Source organism: Centroberyx affinis, unplaced genomic scaffold (genome assembly GCF_046629955.1).
Source record: "Centroberyx affinis isolate AG114_WGS23_722 - 3 ecotype Tasmania unplaced genomic scaffold, CSIRO-AGI_Caff_v1 ptg004389l_1, whole genome shotgun sequence".
NCBI lineage: Eukaryota > Metazoa > Chordata > Actinopteri > Beryciformes > Berycidae > Centroberyx > Centroberyx affinis.
In genome coordinates, this window is record NW_027282079.1 from 176096 (window position 1) to 193579 (window position 17484).

At 42.4% G+C, this 17484-nt stretch overlaps 1 protein-coding gene across 1 annotated transcript; it reads left to right on the plus strand.

The window, feature by feature from the left end:
• Positions 1 to 304: 304 nt before the first annotated feature.
• Positions 305 to 17475, plus strand: man1b1b (mannosidase, alpha, class 1B, member 1b). The gene is made up of 15 exons (XM_071543868.1): positions 305 to 544; positions 648 to 771; positions 1533 to 1676; positions 4896 to 5004; positions 6127 to 6251; positions 6885 to 7021; positions 9525 to 9622; positions 9860 to 10039; positions 10449 to 10597; positions 12260 to 12448; positions 12879 to 13069; positions 14272 to 14392; positions 15354 to 15548; positions 16508 to 16639; positions 16832 to 17475. The coding sequence occupies exons 3-15, from the start codon at positions 1572 to 1574 to the stop codon at positions 17036 to 17038; spliced, it is 1938 nt and encodes a 645-aa protein (XP_071399969.1). The 5' UTR covers positions 305 to 544; positions 648 to 771; positions 1533 to 1571; the 3' UTR covers positions 17039 to 17475.
• Positions 17476 to 17484: the final 9 nt, after the last annotated feature.

Below are 17484 nucleotides of genomic sequence, written 5' to 3' on the forward strand. Positions count from 1 at the left end.
CATTGCTTAACTCTTTAACAAAGACAAGAAATAAGGGAGATTTATGGGAATACTTACATTTACTGTATGTATGTGAAGTATAGCTACCAGAATTATTAAATTCATCACAGAGAGATAGCAGCCTCAGGGTGCCTATTATAGAAGGAACAGCGTATTCATGTCTTTTGTTAAACGTTCTCATTTAGTGACCAAGAGCACTTGAATGCGCGGCAAGTCCAATTTACGGAGTTTAGGAGGAGCGCCTGAAGGCAGCATACGCTTATCCCTCACATTTGTTTTCAGTGCGCGGCATCACATCCAAAGCCACAAGTGGATAACATTTAGATACTTTGTATCATTTTTGTAATATTTACGCTTTGTATGATTAGAATGAGTAATATCAGCTTTGTGGTTTTCAGCAATACTTTGGGAGGAGGAGTGTTTTCAACATGAAAGGACCCCCGAGGCTACGATGTTGACGTTTAGCTAACCCCGGATGGAACACTGACTGTTGATATCCTCCTGGCGTTGGATAACTTACTTCTCTGACATTCATTTTTTTAAGGTAGTTATTTTAATTGTATGGACACACCATATTTTTAAGGAGTGTTTCTCGTCTACCTTTTAAGAGGGCTCGACTTTTTACTTGTGTTGCCGGTTGTCTTTAGGCCCAACGCCATGCCTCGGTCTGTAGTCGGGCTGTGAATCCGCCAAACGTCACTTCAACCCGGGAACACATCGGGGAAGTAACCGCTACGCCGGGGCTTCACCAGAGAGTGCTACATTTAAGAGGTAAAATTAACATTATTTGAAATAACGCTTTGACATTTAGCACACCTGCTCACGTCGAAATTATACAGACTGGACTATAATTTTTCTGTCTGACATTAGACCTGTTCATTAGTCTGCATCAGTGAACCTTTGTAATGAAACAATCTGTTGATTAATGAGACCATGTAACTAGTGCCATTGCTAAATGGTATGAGTTATAATTTGCGCTGATGTAGCCGTTACATTGAATAGGTGGGTAACCTATAGCCTGTCTGGGTAACCTATGACCTCCAATCAGTGGTCATAGTAAGGCAAACAGCCACCAGTGTAAACATAAATCAATTTTATTTTCAAAACAGTATTAATTTATGCTTCATTTTCCCCTTAGAAGACCCCAGCACCACATCAGTTTAATCTACCTAGTAAGATATGTACATGAATTTAGGTCAACAAATTATGTCAGCCTAAAAACGTTGGTAACCACTATTCTGCAAATCAAAAGGTGGATAAAGTGAGTTTCGGTGGGTTTACCCTACACTCCATGCCTGATAATTTGGTGTCAGTTTGTAAGCACTGCACTATTCATTGCAACCACACCTATCTTTACCAGCCAATTTCACCGTCTCAGTCCGAGCGCTCGCTGCATTTTGTCCCTGTGTTTTGCAGCCGACTAAAAACAGACACTGAAGGCTGGTTTGGCATCACCGCTGCTGCTGCATTTGCTGTCACAACTCATTTGCACTCCACTCTCCTCTCCTCTCCTCTCCTCTCCTCTCATACAGCGCTGCATCCGTGGCTTCCCTCAGGTCCGGGTTGGAGACATGCACCCCCCATCTAGAAAGGACTTTGTATCTGTAACCTTCGCAGAGCAGGGAAGTGGCAATTACAACAACGGCAAGCAGTGGCGGAGGCAGTCTTGCTGGAGGGTAAGTGGCACTCCAAAAAGGCATTTTCTTTTTCTCTCCTCCCCATCACCGTGCTCTGGTTTCGTCCCCCGATAAGACCCGATAAGGAGACCGCTCTAGTGTCCCACTTTTTCCCCAACGCTGGCTTGTACAGTTGACACTTATCCAGCTGCACAACATACCTGTGTAAAAGGATATTGTAGGGTATTGTGTTCTTCTGCCTATTCTTTGCTGTGAAGTTCAAATAGGTTTGCGCAAGTGCCAGAGGGCCTTACCATGTGTTCACACCACAAGCAACCTTGTTGATGGCTTACTCTCTGAATCTATGTAGTGGTTTAAGAGCATACCATCAACACCAAAGATGGATGCAACCATTCCCAATAGGGCTGAACAATTAATTGAAATTTTATCGAAATCGCAGTATGGCCTGCTGCAATTTTCAAATCACAGGAGGTGCAATATTTGTTAAAGGCGAAATGTGTGTCAAAATACCATTTTAAATGAAATGCTGCAGAGATGTCCTGGCCTACACATCATATTCTACAGACTTAAGAAAACATCTTTGTTTGGTACAGATCCCCGCAAAAATCACACCATAATCATTTTAATATGTTTTTCAATGAAAATGAGAATAATGATGTAAAAATGATCATTCCCTCTAATATCGCAAATCATGTCGCAATTGCAATATCAGTCAAAATAATCGCAATTAGATATTTTTTCAAAATCGTTCAGCCCTAATTCCCAAGTATAGTTTCTGAGGCGTTTATTTCTGTAGTCTTTTAAAATAAAAGTTGAAGAGAACTAGCAGCCTTTGAATAGCTGTAATCAACTTCTTGTCTATTTTGCTGTCGATGGCTGATGACCTCGAAAATTTCAGCCGTGGCCAACTTTTCTCAGCCGATGGGTGTGCCAAAATTTGTATCCCCTGAAAACGATGTTCCGCCTGGCGGTATGTCCTTGTTTTGTCCCCAGTGTGTGTTGTTGTTTTGCCACTGCCCAAGGAAATGATTGTGGGGGAAATGTGCTTAAAAAGTGACAAGATGACTAATGTATATCCTGAAAACTTGTAGAATCAATGGACGCTTGTGGTTTGAGATAATGGGATCACAAACCAGTGACATCTCTGTTCATTACGAGGCATTATTTCACAGGATTACATCCTTTGTAATCCTGTGTGAAATGTTTTTAAAATGTTGTTCTATTGATTTGAACAATCCACAAAATAATTTTGGCACAACACACATTGGCGGTTTCCCTGGTGGCTCCGCTCTATAGAATTGAACTAGAAATGAATGGACTTGCGGTGTGACTTATTGATTGTGTTGCTCACAGTGTGGAAGCACAGTAAGACCTGATGAGGAGACCGCTCTAGTGTCCCACTTTTCCCAATGTTGGCTTGCACAGTTGACACTCATCCACCTGCACAACATGCCTGTGTGAAAGCATATTGTAGGACAGAGGAAACACATGTTCTTAAGCCTATTCTTTGCTGCGAAATCCAAGCAGGTTTGTGTAAGTGCCTAGAGGGCCTTGTGTTGTAAACCTCTGCAGTACCTCATGCTAGGTGTGTACGCTTAAAAAGAAATTAACAACTTGCAGGCAGTGCTTTTGCAAAGAAAGGCAGATGATTGTACTGGGCATGTCTCAGCCTATGAATTACATAACAACCTTTTGATATCATGAATAGCCCACTGGATATGTTATGGCATTTATATAACGTGTTTGCTATGGAGACCTTTCACAATCATCTCATCTCTAATTTGTTCATTGGCCAAATGCCCAAAGCCCAAAATTTGTTTTCCAACTATAGTTGTAGAGCAGGATAATGGTTAACTGCCTATCAAAAGTGTCTGGCAGAGTAGACAAACCAACCAGCCACAGTATACAAATTCTTACATAATATCACATGAGGCCTGTTTATCGTCATCAGGTTTAGTATATGGGTGTACAATAGAGACAACAAATCTTTGTGTTGCGTGTTGTTTTTCTCAGTACTTAAATGTGTACAGAATAGTTCTAGGGTGGAGGAGAAAATAGCTTAATTTGAGTAAAATAAAAGGAGTGTCTCTGACATGCAACTTAGATTTTAGTCAGTCAGGGATTAGTAGTCTAAAACCTTTCTCTATAAGAACAAATGGAGTTGAATGGGATTTAAAAATTTGAGTAGGCAAAGTTTGGGAGTTTGCAGCTACAGTTTAGGGTATGACTAATCTTTTTTTTCCTGAAGCATATGAAGTGTCTTTCAGTAGCAATTTGTAAACAATTAGTTTCCTCTGGATTTGGCAGAATGAGTGACTGTTGTGCATTAGACAGAAAGGTGGTACTGTGCACTGATCCTATTGATGAAAAATTATGTTATGTAATAAGCCAGTCCTAGTGTAAAGCGATACTGGTCAGCATTGTGTAAGGCTATCAGTGGCTTTACTGTATTTTCAGCTTGCACCGTGGGAAGGTCTTTCATTAGAAAGCTCAGAGGAAATCAATTCTAGGTTTCACTAAAGGTTTGGGAACTTTAGGGTAAACGTATGGGGAAAAATAGTATGTACATATGACTACACATTTTATGTTGCTGCAGACAACCTGTTGTTTCACATATTTTGGCACTGGTAGCTGTTGTGAAGAATAATCCTGAGTTATATAGTGATAAGGTGTAGTTGGCAGTTACATTGCTCAGCCACCATGAACACATGTCGAATTGAATGTCAATCAAAAACTTTCCAATCCAGTCAAGGCATTACCATGCATCCACACTGCGAAAAATTTTGAACATTAATGTTGAACTTTTCGTGGTCATAGGGCGCCAACAATCAGATTTCTGCACTTCTTCCTTGTGTCCCTATTGATGTGATTTTGTTTCATGAAAAATAGCTCCGCCTGACAAAAAGTTTATTACACTCATTCAAAACCGTCCCAGTTCTCCACAACTTTTATTTGAAAGTCTACGGTCTACAATAAACATCTCAAAAACTAGGCTTGGAGAACGGTTGCATCCATCGTTGAGATCGATGGTAAGCTCTGAAATAACTGTTAATGTTACGAAAGGCATTGTTATGAAAAATTTTGTAGCTGCACGAGACCACAACATAGACGCAATCAGCCCATCAACCAATTCACTCGCAGTGTGAATGCACGGTTCAGATCATGAAGAAGCCTGGGCATTTTCAAATGGAGAATCTACAGGAATCCTGTTGACTTGGCAGCGCTTCTTCCCTCTCTCTCCCTTCTCTGTGACTGTAGAAATGGAAGCAGCTGTCCAGGTTGCAGCGCAGCCTCATCCTCTTCACCCTGGTCCTCCTGTTGATTTGTGGAATTGCTTCCTATCCCACTGTTACCGAACACCTCAGAGGTAAGGCTCTGCATACATTCAACGTCTTGATCGGTCAAGTCGGACCGTTGTCTGTATGGTTGGATGCTTTTATTAGGGATGCACCAATCATTGTTATTGATCATTATCAGCTGAGAGAAGTTATAAATGGTGATTGACCGAACATTGTGTCAACTGCCCAATTATGATAGCCGGAGAGTGTATGACATGAAACTATATGGAAAGAACATGTTTCTAATGTATGATTAGAAATAGTTTCATAGTTAGTTGAGTTACTATTAGAAATAGTTTAATAGTTTTGGACAGAAGGCCTATGCTGCCTCAATGAAAACCTTTTTCACCAAGCTTACACTAACATGTAATAACTATGTTCTCAATGCTGCATGACATTGCTGGTCTAACTGTGGAAATAAATCCAAGTTTTATCTAAACAATCTGTTAAACACAGTGCTTGTTGACATTTTACTGGTCATTGTTGCTCAGCACTTTTTAGTAGAAAGACTGTTTTGAAAGTCGTTGAGACATGTAAAATGTTTTTAAGTGTAATGATAATAAAAGTAATAATAACATGGGTCTCTGAAAGCGAGTTTTAAGAATGATTCAATAGATAATACATTTTCCAAAGTCTAGGAGCTATGATGGCAAAGGCCCAATCAATCATCTAACAGCCAATTTTGCTACTCTCTATCACCAGTTGATGTAACACAATAGTGATTCAAACTATATCCAGTTCATGAAAGCTTTTCCATTTGCTGTTCTAAACACCCGGTGTCTGGTAGTTCTTTCCTGGGAAAAATCCTGCACAGCAATGAGCGCTTAGCACCAAAGATGGAGACCAAATAAAAATGAGACTCTCACAGATTATCACTTTAATCAAGAATTTAGAACCATTCATGCTCTAAAAAGGATTAGTAAAACCTTAAAATCAATTAATTTTGTTGTAAAGTACATTTGAGCCATTTAGCTGATGCTCTTATCCAGAGTGACTTACAATGAAGTAAGCAAGTAGAGCATCAGTTTGACAGGACACACGACTGTTGACGCAGCCTGTGACCTTTCAGTAATCACTAGGCTACCCTTGTACTATACTACTACACTACTATGGTGTTCCCATACTAAAACTCTTTGTCTGTGTGTTGTCAGGCCTTACAGGCGGAGACCAGGAGCCAGACAGGGGAGGTGACGCTGACCTGAGGCCTGTCATTCCTCATGTGCTAGCCGAGCCTGTGAAACAGGACCCACCACCACTGCCAGAAGTACCATCTCAGGTTGCTATATTTCTTGTTCCATTCCTTGAAGGCTTTCACTGGGTTCCTATATAGGCCTGGAAAAGTATGGAAAATGGAGAATATTAGCAGCAAATAGCCGTGTAAATGCTTAAACCGACTAGTTCCATTGAGTAATTACATGATATTCTTTTAGTGCATGTTCATCTACCGAGTGCCATGCACTTTCCCAGATTACTTTTTTTTAGCCTTCATGTAAACAGTTCATTTGAACTTTTGATTCAGATATTTCGGGCTAATGCTGCAAAAAAAGATAAATTTAATAGATTAAGTAAAAAGTATTATCATGGTATCAACTGCAAAGTCTTTGTTTTTTCACTTTTTATGTTCACTTGATTTTTTTCACATTTCTAATTCTTACATCATAAGCCTCTGTGTGAACAATGTTAACAGCAGTGTCACTACAAAAGGTTTAAATATATCCTCAGGTTTAAGTATAATACTTCAAAATGGACATGGTAGAGTTCAAATACAGCAATAGCGTCAGCAGATTAGGAATGTGTGCATGACATTTACTGAAGATACAGATGAATCTGCTTTTCTTCTCTTTACAACTTACTCAAATGAAGTAAGATTTTAAATGGTTAAAAAAGGATCTTTGTCCGTTTCCTGCAGAAGAGATTACCCCACAAGCGAGGACCGCCCATCCTGCAGAATCGTCTGCAGAAGAAAGAAAATGCTTCAAACACGCTGGTGGAGGAGGACAAGGCACCTGACAGCAAGAAAGAAGGGGAAGACGAGGGATTGATCAGGTGAGACTTGGAGTGCGATCACACCTAGAGTTTGTTTTCTTTGGTCCGAACCATTGTGGATAAGTTAACTTCTTGTATTTTTGTATTTGGTTCACACTGCCCAGTTAGAAACCAACCAGAGCTTGTAAACAAAGTCACATGGACTCACAAGTAGCTTGATTATAGGACAGAGGTTTGGCAACCTGTCATTAGGGCTGCTGCAATAAGTGCATAATCATGTACTAGCGATTATAGGAGCCAACTGCAATTACTTTGTATGATCACAATCTTTGTTTTGTTTTCACCTTAAGAATTTTTCTCTTCCATATTAACTTTCAAATAAAAGCAAATCTGCAAATTGGTCAAAGTTTTATATCCTGTCGCCCACTCAGTCATTACTTAGATTCAGATCACGGTACCTGTTAAATAGCCTACATCTCTGTGCAGGGAGAGGTCTGGAGAGGTTAGATGATGTTTGAGCACTAGAAAGGCCAGGGGCTGATATAACTGGATATTGAAATAAACTCCATGGAAACTCATTTCACACACGAGTACCTTCTCTGGTGTCCATATCAGGTAAGAACACACACACACAGCTGATAGAAATAGCTGAATAAGAGCATCAGTCTTCATTTTGTTGTGCTAGGCTTTGTAAGCATGAGGAACTGCTGGCTATGAGATGTCAGCTTCTGTTCCTTATACCCATAATACCTTGTGTTTTGGGGTCGTTTCCTGTAGTTGGTTCGGATTACGCTCTCACTCCTAATGAACCGCGCCACAGTTCTCTTGTTAAAGGAATGAGTTCAAATGACATTGTCCTCACCTGGCCAAATGAACCAAATTTAAAGGATAAGGCTGGTGTCTATTAATGCATTGCTTACCGTCAACAAATCCTATGAAAATAACAAAATCAGCAATGATTTTGTTTTGCCAACAAGTCTCATCCATGTAGCCGATGCCCAATGAAGCCATGTCACAGTAGCCATAGAAATCCATTGTATTAAAATAATAAAATACAAAATTTTAAAAACACGTCACAGAGCCATGCCATTTCTCTGGCAGCATATTTCATCATTGCAGCGGGCAATGAGCCGACCGTAAACACGTTTTCCTTCACAGGAAAGTAGTTCCGTAGCACAGAAAATAGTCCCCGGCGTAATGAAGAATTTGTTCCCATTTGATTTGGCTTCAGCTTAACTTGTCAAAGACTGAGCTCCTTGTCATCCCAGCCAGTCCCTCTGTACAACAACAGATCAGTATCCAGCTCGAATCAACTCAGCTCATGCCCACAAAGTCTGCCAGAAACTTGGGTGTCATGATTGATGACCAACTAACCTTCAAGGAGCATGTGGCTTCTGTTGCTCGGTCATGCCGATTTGCTCTGTACAATATCAGGAAGATCAGACCCTACCTGTCTGAGCATGCAGCACAACTCCTGGTACAGGCTCTTGTAATATCACGCCTTGACTACTGCAACTCCTTACTGGCAGGGCTCCCGGCATGTACGTTCAAACCTCTGCAGATGATCCGGAACGCTGCGGCACGTCTGGTCTTCAACCAGCCCAAAAGAGCACATGTCACTCCGCTATTCATATCCCTCCACTGGCTCCCAGTTGCTGCCCGCATCAAGTTCAAGTCCTTGATGCTCGCCTACAAAACAATAACCAAAACGGCTCCGACCGACCTGAACTCCCTCATTCAGGTCTGCGCTCCCTCCCGCTCACTACGCTCTGCCAAGGAGCGGCGCCTGATGCTGCCACCACAGCAAGGCCTTAAGTCTCTATCCAGACTCTTCTCTTCTGTGGTTCCCCGGTGGTGGAACGAGTTACCAAACTCCATTCGTCCCTCTCATTGAGTCCCTCTCAATCCTTAAGAAAAGGCTAAAGACCCAGCTCTTTAGCGAATACCTTCTCACCTAATGGCCCGGGTAAAAAACAAAAAAAAAATTGCCTCTATGCATTGCCTCATAGCACTGCCTTGTAGCACTGCCTCGTAGCACCTATGTCCTGTTGGACCAGAACTTAGCTTTATAGCACTTACTCTCGTTGTTCTCTCCTAACTAGAACCTTGCTTGTGTTGTATGAAAATCTCATGTGTAAGTTGCTTTGCATAAAAGCGTCTGCCAAATGTGAAATTGTAATTGTAATTGTAATAACTACAACAGCCTGACTTTTCATGGTAACAGTTAGCGATTTTTAAAAAATTGAAACTATGTCGTTGTGAGCTGTATTTAAAGGTCTTTAGCTTACAATTGGAGCCAATGATTTCCGGGTTGATGGCTAAAAAGGGAACGCGGGAAGTCGGAAAGTAATGGGAGTAGAGCAAACGCATTGTTGATTTTGTTATTTTCATAGAATTTGTTGACAGTAAGAAATGTATTTAAAAACACCAGCGTTGTCCTTTAAAGAAGGAAATGCTCCAGAGTTTGAATACATTGCTCCAAACATGCTTGGTGTGGCTGCACCTTTAAAGGTCTATTTCACCTTAAATGAACCCTTTTCACTTTTTTTCTGCCCATCTTAAGCTGGCGTGGGGCAGTGATTGACGCTGACCAAGCCACTGAAGACACCAAGGATGAGGAGAACAAGGAGGAGCAAAACACCAAATCACCTGTGGTGTCGGGTATCTGCTCTGTTTTATTTACGGTTCTCTGTGTTGACGCTATCATAATCAAATCAAATGTATTCATCGAGCACTTTTAACAGCTTGTGTGTGCCTGTAAAATCAAGAGCGTAATCCTTTCCTTAAATTGCTCTAAGTGGAACATTTCCATGCCCTGAAATCAATGTTTTTCTGGATCACTCTGTACACTTGGATGGGATGGTGAACTGGCATCTTGTTGTGCGTTGCGTGTTTCAGAAGTCAGCCGGCTGGAGGCGGTACAGAAAGCTTTCCGACACGCGTGGAAGGGCTATAAAGACTTTTCCTGGGGCCACGACGAGCTCAGGCCCATCTCCAAGTCCTATGGAGAGTGGTTCGGCTTGGGCCTGACGCTCATCGATGCCCTGGATACCATGTGGATCCTCGGACTGAAAGAAGGTACATTGGACTTTTACCTTTACAGGGTTCCGACACAGCTCTGTCAGCTGAGATACCTTGATTCTAAAATTCCAAATGGCTCTCAGTTGACTGTGACTTGGCCTCTCTAATGTTAACTCCCCACCACACCAGTGGAGCTGCTCAGTGGCCAACAGTAGTGACTGTACTGGGCAGCTCCCAAGACTAAATGTGTGTATACCAATATGTCACAGTGACTGTGCAATTGTAAAGCAGGGCGTTGCTGATTCATGCTCAAAACTTTCCTGAATAAATAACACAAGAAACAACATAACAAAATATAATACGCATTTATCCAAAGTGCCTTGATTTTGGCATGAGTGGTTGGTCTACTTGTTAGAATTTCCCGGAGCTTGATCTCTTAAGTGGTGTTCGTAATCTTCTCTGTCAGAGTTTGAGGAAGCGAAGGCATGGGTGGCCACAGAGCTCTCCTTCAACAAGAACGTGGACGTCAATTTGTTTGAAAGCACCATCCGCATCCTGGGAGGCCTGCTGAGCACTTACCATCTGACTGGAGACACTCTGTTCCTGGACAAGGCTGTGAGTCAGCACAGGCACACACACACACACACACACACAAGCATAACCTCACAACAGACATACACACACAAACACAACAAACTGCCTGTTTCTGAAGGGCCTCCGCCAGTGTCCTCCCCCTTTCCTTATGCGGCTCAAAGCTCCTTTCACAGCCTGCTGGCTGCTCATATGTGTTTTCTTTTCATTGCCCCAGTCTTGTTGGTACAGATACAGGCTCTATTCATCAAAATGACTTTAACCAATCCAAACAACAAATGTTGGACTGATATGAAGGCCAATACCAATACATTTAGATTGAAGTTGCTGATAGATTTTGTGCTGTTAACAATGATATAGCTTAGAAAGAGAGTGATTTTACCATTTGTATGTGACATGAACTTCATCCACAGCAATCCCAATCAGATTTTCTTAATGCAATGTATATGAGCACATGTTCTGCCATTTATCATTCAGCAACCAAATTCTGCAATAGCAGAAGACTTGGCTTCATCAACAACACTGCCATACTCCATCACCGCCATTTCTGCTGTGTCACATCTCAGTGCATGCCTCCATGGCTCCGCATTATCTGTCGCTCTTGATCTCTTAATATCCTGCTAGTTTTTTTTTAGCACACACATGCTTGCTAGCGGCATAATGGCAGAAAACAGTAATACTCCTCCTGACTATTCCTCCAAGTGATGTTTGGAAGATCTTTGGAATATTCCCCTCTGTAAAAGGCAACTATGATGAAGGAATGGCTGGCTATGGCTGATTCTCTCCTATCTGACTTTTACTGAGTTGGAAGGCTAGCTCACTGCAGGTGATCGGTTAGAATCACTCAGATGCCGTCTCACTTCAAAACTTTATTAATCCACCACCACAACCATACTTTGCTGATACATCACAATTGGCTTGGTGTATCAATGGTTCTGTAGGTAGAAGGTAATGAATACAGAACAAGTAAGTATCTTGAATAAACAATATACAACATTGGTAACTAACTAATAGAATTAAAATGCACAGCAAAGGCAAAGAACTTGATTGCAAATAAACATGCATAGTTTAAAGAAATGCAATACAATCAAATAAGCCAACAGGAAGGCAGCAGGGTGATTCAGTTCTAATGTTGACATTATCTCCCAACAGGTAGTAACAGCAGATCATTATGCAGTGATGTGATGATACAATCCTGCCCTCTAGTGGCCAATAAATATGTGTGCAGGACCTTGCTCAGGAGATGAGAAGTCCGTGAATTAACACTAGTGCCCATGTGCGGGCCAGGATGATTGACGGGCGTTGCGTGGCTTATGTAGTCCTACAAGGCCGCGGGGACAGTATACAAACTATTATTGCATTCGGGCAAACACAAGGGTAACGTAATCGGCAACAATTCGAGTAACACAAATGTACACAGATCTACCAACTACCAATTGCTGTGAACAGGAGTGAACTAGCATCTCTATCTGTCTACCATTGTCTGTTCATTGCACCCTGATTTCATGTGTTAATATACATTTTATCATTAATACTCGAATTTCAGTGGAATTTTTCTAATTTCAGTCAATTGATAGTTTTGAATTTGATTTTTTGGGGAAATTGACAGCCCTAGCTTCCACCATCTGCAATTGCCAACTTTAGCTCTTATTTGTGCTGTAACCTTTCCTCCTAATTCCTCCGTAGAAAGACATAGGCTCCAGATTAATGCCGGCCTTCAACACGCCGTCCAAGATCCCCTACTCTGACGTGAACATCGGCAAGGGGACGGCCCACCCTCCCCGCTGGACCTCAGACAGCACCGTGGCCGAGGTCACCAGCATCCAGCTGGAGTTCAGAGAGCTTAGCCACCTCACCCAGGACCCACAGTATCAGGTGACCAACTCTCACATTCACTCTCCAGCACAGAGGGTGCACTTTTTCTTCTCTAATTATACCATGGAAGTCAATTAAGAAATTGGACAAAAAAACTGGCTGCTCCCTCTGTGCTTTTATGTAAAGTGATGGAAGGATGGTAGTTTATCTTTTCTTTGAAAGCCCAGAAACTGGAATCAAATGCACTAATTCCATAAGTGGCACCAGTATTCTACACTGTGCTCCACCTTCCTGAAGCAGAAAACATCCCACGAACTAAAACTAAAATCCCTACATACATAATGTACTTACAACGGATTACACACCATTGGAATGGCTTCATTAAAATAATGTTATGGTTTTCATCAAATCGTGTGAGTAAAGTTAACTAACAACTTCAGCTAACATTAAAGACCTAATCTACTAGCTCTAATATGCGTTGGTCCTCCAGGCTGCCGTGGGCGAGGTGATGAAGCAGGTCCACAAGCTGGAGGGCAAGCTGGACGGCCTGGTGCCCATGTTCATCAACACCAACAACGGACAGTTCACCCACCAGGGGATCTACACGCTGGGAGCCAGGGCCGACAGCTACTACGAGTACCTGCTGAAGCAGTGGATCCAGGGAGGCAAGAAGGAGAACGAGTGAGTTGGACTAATCTTGTTGACTGCTCACTTAGCAGACACTTTCCACTTGCCCGGTCAGGCCTCTACTTGCCTTAGTACAGTATTATATTGTTATTTCTTTGCTGAAACATGTCTCATTGAATCCTCTGCTGCTCATACCTTTGCTTCTCTCCTCTCCTGCTAAAGCACACTCCGGGTTAACTTCCTCTCTCAGTCCTGTCATGTAGTGGTGGTACTGTACTGGTACTGACACTAATACTCCCAGCTGTGTGTCCCAAATCGTCTGTCTGGGCTTTCAGCTAAGCCCCGGGGCGAGACAGCCGCCTCATCAGGACTCTGTACCACGCTGTCATAGCTGACAGTCCTATTATTTGATCTGCTCAACGCCGCCTCCCCCCCCTGACAGATCTGACACAGCGTGATCAGCTACCCGGCCCACAGACTGTCTGTTACCTGCTGTGCCTTACAAGCTGTTAGGCATTAGCCGCCCACATCAGCATCGCAACTGGGGTTTGGCCAATATATCAATTTGCGGTTATGTTGGACACTGAATCCTTGAGGCATAAACATTGGTCAAACTCAAAGATCTTGAATACCAGCACATAATATTGACTTTGCGCATCTTCAATCCAAAAGTATCAGTATCGGCCATGAAAATCCCACGTTAGTCTAAGTCTAACCAGCACCAGTCTGAAATATTTATGCTCTCACTGTCTGGTAGTATTTGCTTAATTTAGGGCACAACTAGAGCCGATGAAAGATTTATATACCCCCACCCCGCCTCCTGACACCAGGCACCGCTCGAGGGGGTTGGCTTTAATCGGCTTTGAATGTTTCAATTGTTTGTTGGAAGTGTGTTTCTGTGTTGCCTCCAGGTCTTGGCCTAGAATAGTTGCTGCAGACATTGGATTCCCAAGGCAAGGAGGAGAAGAGTTTGCTCATTGCTCATTTTGTAGTCAATAGCAGGAGACTCACTGTGTTTTTTATTGACGTCTACACCTCAGGCACTGAGGATGAACGCTTGACCAAAAAGTGTGCTGCATGTTGCACTTTTTGCATATGGGCCTATATATTGCATAAGAAAGTCATCTTCTTTTTTTGATACATTTTTTTGTACTCCCTGTGGACTGTGCCAGTGTACTTTTTGTTCATATCCCCAGTATTTTTGTTACATATACAGTACAGTTCCTGAAGTCCCATATGTGTGTGTGTTATTGTAGGTTCTTGGAGGACTACCTGCAGGCGGTGGAAGGGGTGAAGAAGAATCTGTTGCAGAAGTCCTCACCTAATGGCCTCATCTTCGTCGGAGAGCTCTCCCATGGACAGTTCAGCCCTAAAATGGTCAGTGGCTTTCAAAACCATCCTCAAGGTTCCTACACAGATCTGCAAAAGTATGGAAAGGTTGGGAAAAATATTGCTCTGCAGTCTTGATATACATAATGAATGAATGAATGAATATGCATAGAAATATGCATTTTATATGAGTTAATATGTAGAGCTGGGTATCGAGAATTGGTTCCAGTTTAGTCTTGGTTCCATACCTAATTCACCAGAATCGATAAGCCACCGCATTGATGATGCCTCTTATCAACTTTATCATCTTTTTGACCCTTTCAGTGTGCTGTCAATTACAAACAATGATGTAATTTGACGATGTCATAATCTTGTCATAACTATCTACTCACTACCCTCGAAATACTGGGTAAGGTTATATCCATATAACACACAGCGGGTTTGCTAGCACAGCTCTGTGGCAGCCTTCTTCAAAACAACTGAAGTTGCTGGAGACCAAAAACGGCACAAAAAGGAATGACGAGGATGAGGAATGAATGTTCTGAAGCCAAACGATTGCACTGTGGGTCCAAAAGTCTAATATTTTTATATATTTGTATTATTCATAATCCTCTTCGTATGCAAATTAATTTACATCACACGACAGATCATACTTCTGAGTTCGTCCTCTATTAGTTTACATGGACTGCTGCCATATTACACAGCTAAATCTTCATATGATCGTTAGGACAACACACTTAAATTATTGTACAAGCAGTACTTCTATATATGTATGTAATATGTTACAAGCTAGGTTTGCCAGTTACTGTATTCTCCATAGAAGAGATGAAGGCAGCTGATCAACTAGGGAGCCAAAGAGATGAGATCACATTCAACTGATCACTAATCAGGTCGATCTAGCACCACAAATGTGCCGTGCGATGGGACAGAATCTGTACTTTTTTTTTTTTTTAAATCTACCAACGCATATGTTAACTCCCTGTTATTTCGCGCATTTGCGTTTTTCCAGGACCACCTAGTGTGTTTCCTGCCGGGGACGCTGGCCCTCGGTGCCCACAACGGCCTTCCCGCCGATCACATGGATCTGGCCAAGCAGCTGATGGAGACCTGCTACCAGATGTACGGCCAGATGGAGACGGGCCTCAGCCCAGAGATCGTCCACTTCAACATGCACCAGGGCAGCACCCGAGACGTCGACGTCAAGGTGGGTGGAGGCCACGCTGCACTAGATTCCGTAACCGAAAGGTTGCAGGTTCCAATCCCCACGACAGCTAATATGTGTCCGTCAACAGCCATGTGTTGTTGAGCAAGACACTGAACCCCTATGATATATCAAATTAAAAAGGCTTAATGGAAATGGCAGATTTTGAAGCTGGTGGTGGATAACACGTGTACCGGCACAAACATTTCTTACCAGAAATTAAATAAATAAATGGATCAGGATTTGATCGGGCGTCATGTAGCTGGCTCAGGATATCCCTAGTCAAAATGCTACACTTGCTGCATGCTACTCTTTCCCTAATATAATTTTTTCCCCCTGTTAATTGTTGTAAACTGACAATTCAAATATTCCAGGACACATGGGTGAACTGCAGGTCTTTGCAGCAGGTGCCTTCATGGTCAGAGAGACTGTCCTGTAAAGGTGTGGTCACAGCTTGATCCCTGCAAGAGCAACTAATGAATTTCCCACCTGCTCACTCATATAATGTCGCCTTGGATAAGAGCATCAAATAAATAAAATAAAATAATAAAATACATAAAATGTAAATGTAACCTATCGGGTTCACACTGGTCACAGATTGTCTGGAATATCATGGAATCTGGAGAGGTGTATTCCAGACAGGGGAGGCCAGGGAATATAAGGGAATTTTACAAATGGGTCTCTTTACAGGAATACAGCAGAATGGATCTTCCACTTGTTAGACATAGTGTATATATTAATTGACTTAGATGGTTTTCAGCCCAACTGAAATGAAAACGAACCTGTTCACCCCTTCAGAAAAACATGAGCAAACCTGGAATGAAGAACATTTTTAGGTCATGGAAACAAGCTCTGACATAGTTATGGAAAGTCAAGGAAAAGTACTGGAATTTTACTTGGGGCCATGGTGGGAACCCTGGACCTACCATTCATGTCTCCATGTTTTTTTTTCCCTGTGATAGCTTGCAGACAGACACAACCTCCTGCGGCCAGAGACTGTGGAGAGCCTCTTCTACCTGTACAGGTTCACTAAGGACACAAAGTACCAGGACTGGGGCTGGGAGATCCTGCAGAGCTTCAACAAGTACACAAAGGTCAGGCTTCCTGTGTAGTGCTGGATCAAATACGGGAAATTAATTTGATTAATTTCGAGGTCTTGAAAAGGTTGGGATTGGAAGAAACTGCAAAAAATGGTTCTGTGATTGTGTTAATGTAAATCAAGGAGAAATCCCTTAAAAGAGCATCATCTATAATGACGTTTGGTGTCTTTCTTTCCTTTTCCTCAGGTTTCCTCCGGTGGCTACACCTCCATCAATAACGTCCGCGACCCAGAATACCCGAGCCCCAGAGACAAGATGGAGAGCTTCTTCCTGGGCGAGACCCTGAAATATTTCTACCTGCTTTTCTCCAACGATACCAGCCTCATCAGCCTAGACCAGTATGTCTTCAACACCGAGGCCCACCCACTTCCCATATGGCCTGCCACCGAATGAAACGCATACATACACACAAATACATACGGCAAATAAGCAAAATTGCATGCATAAACACTCTCACACACACATACACATCTCAGGGCTTGGCTAACACCAAGATATAGCATTATAATTCCTTTTTAATCTATCTCAGTGACTGAAACGTTGGGGGTAAGCAACAATCCCGAACCAAGACCACAACTGGAAAATGCCTCCTTTTTTTTTTTTTTTTTTTTTTTTTACTGATGGAATGAATTGTGCGGCGAGAATCGTTTTGCGCTAAAAGCCATGGAGGACAGCAGAGCCAGGCTCAGATTGCGGCGTAGCCTCGTTTTATTTATTTGACCGATCTGTCACGATTGTCACACGGACCTCTCATAAGGACAGAGTTTACGCCGGAGAGAGAATGGAAAGTTTGCCGTCGGTCTCTCCCAGCCGGCCGGACGGCATCGGCGTTGAAGAAA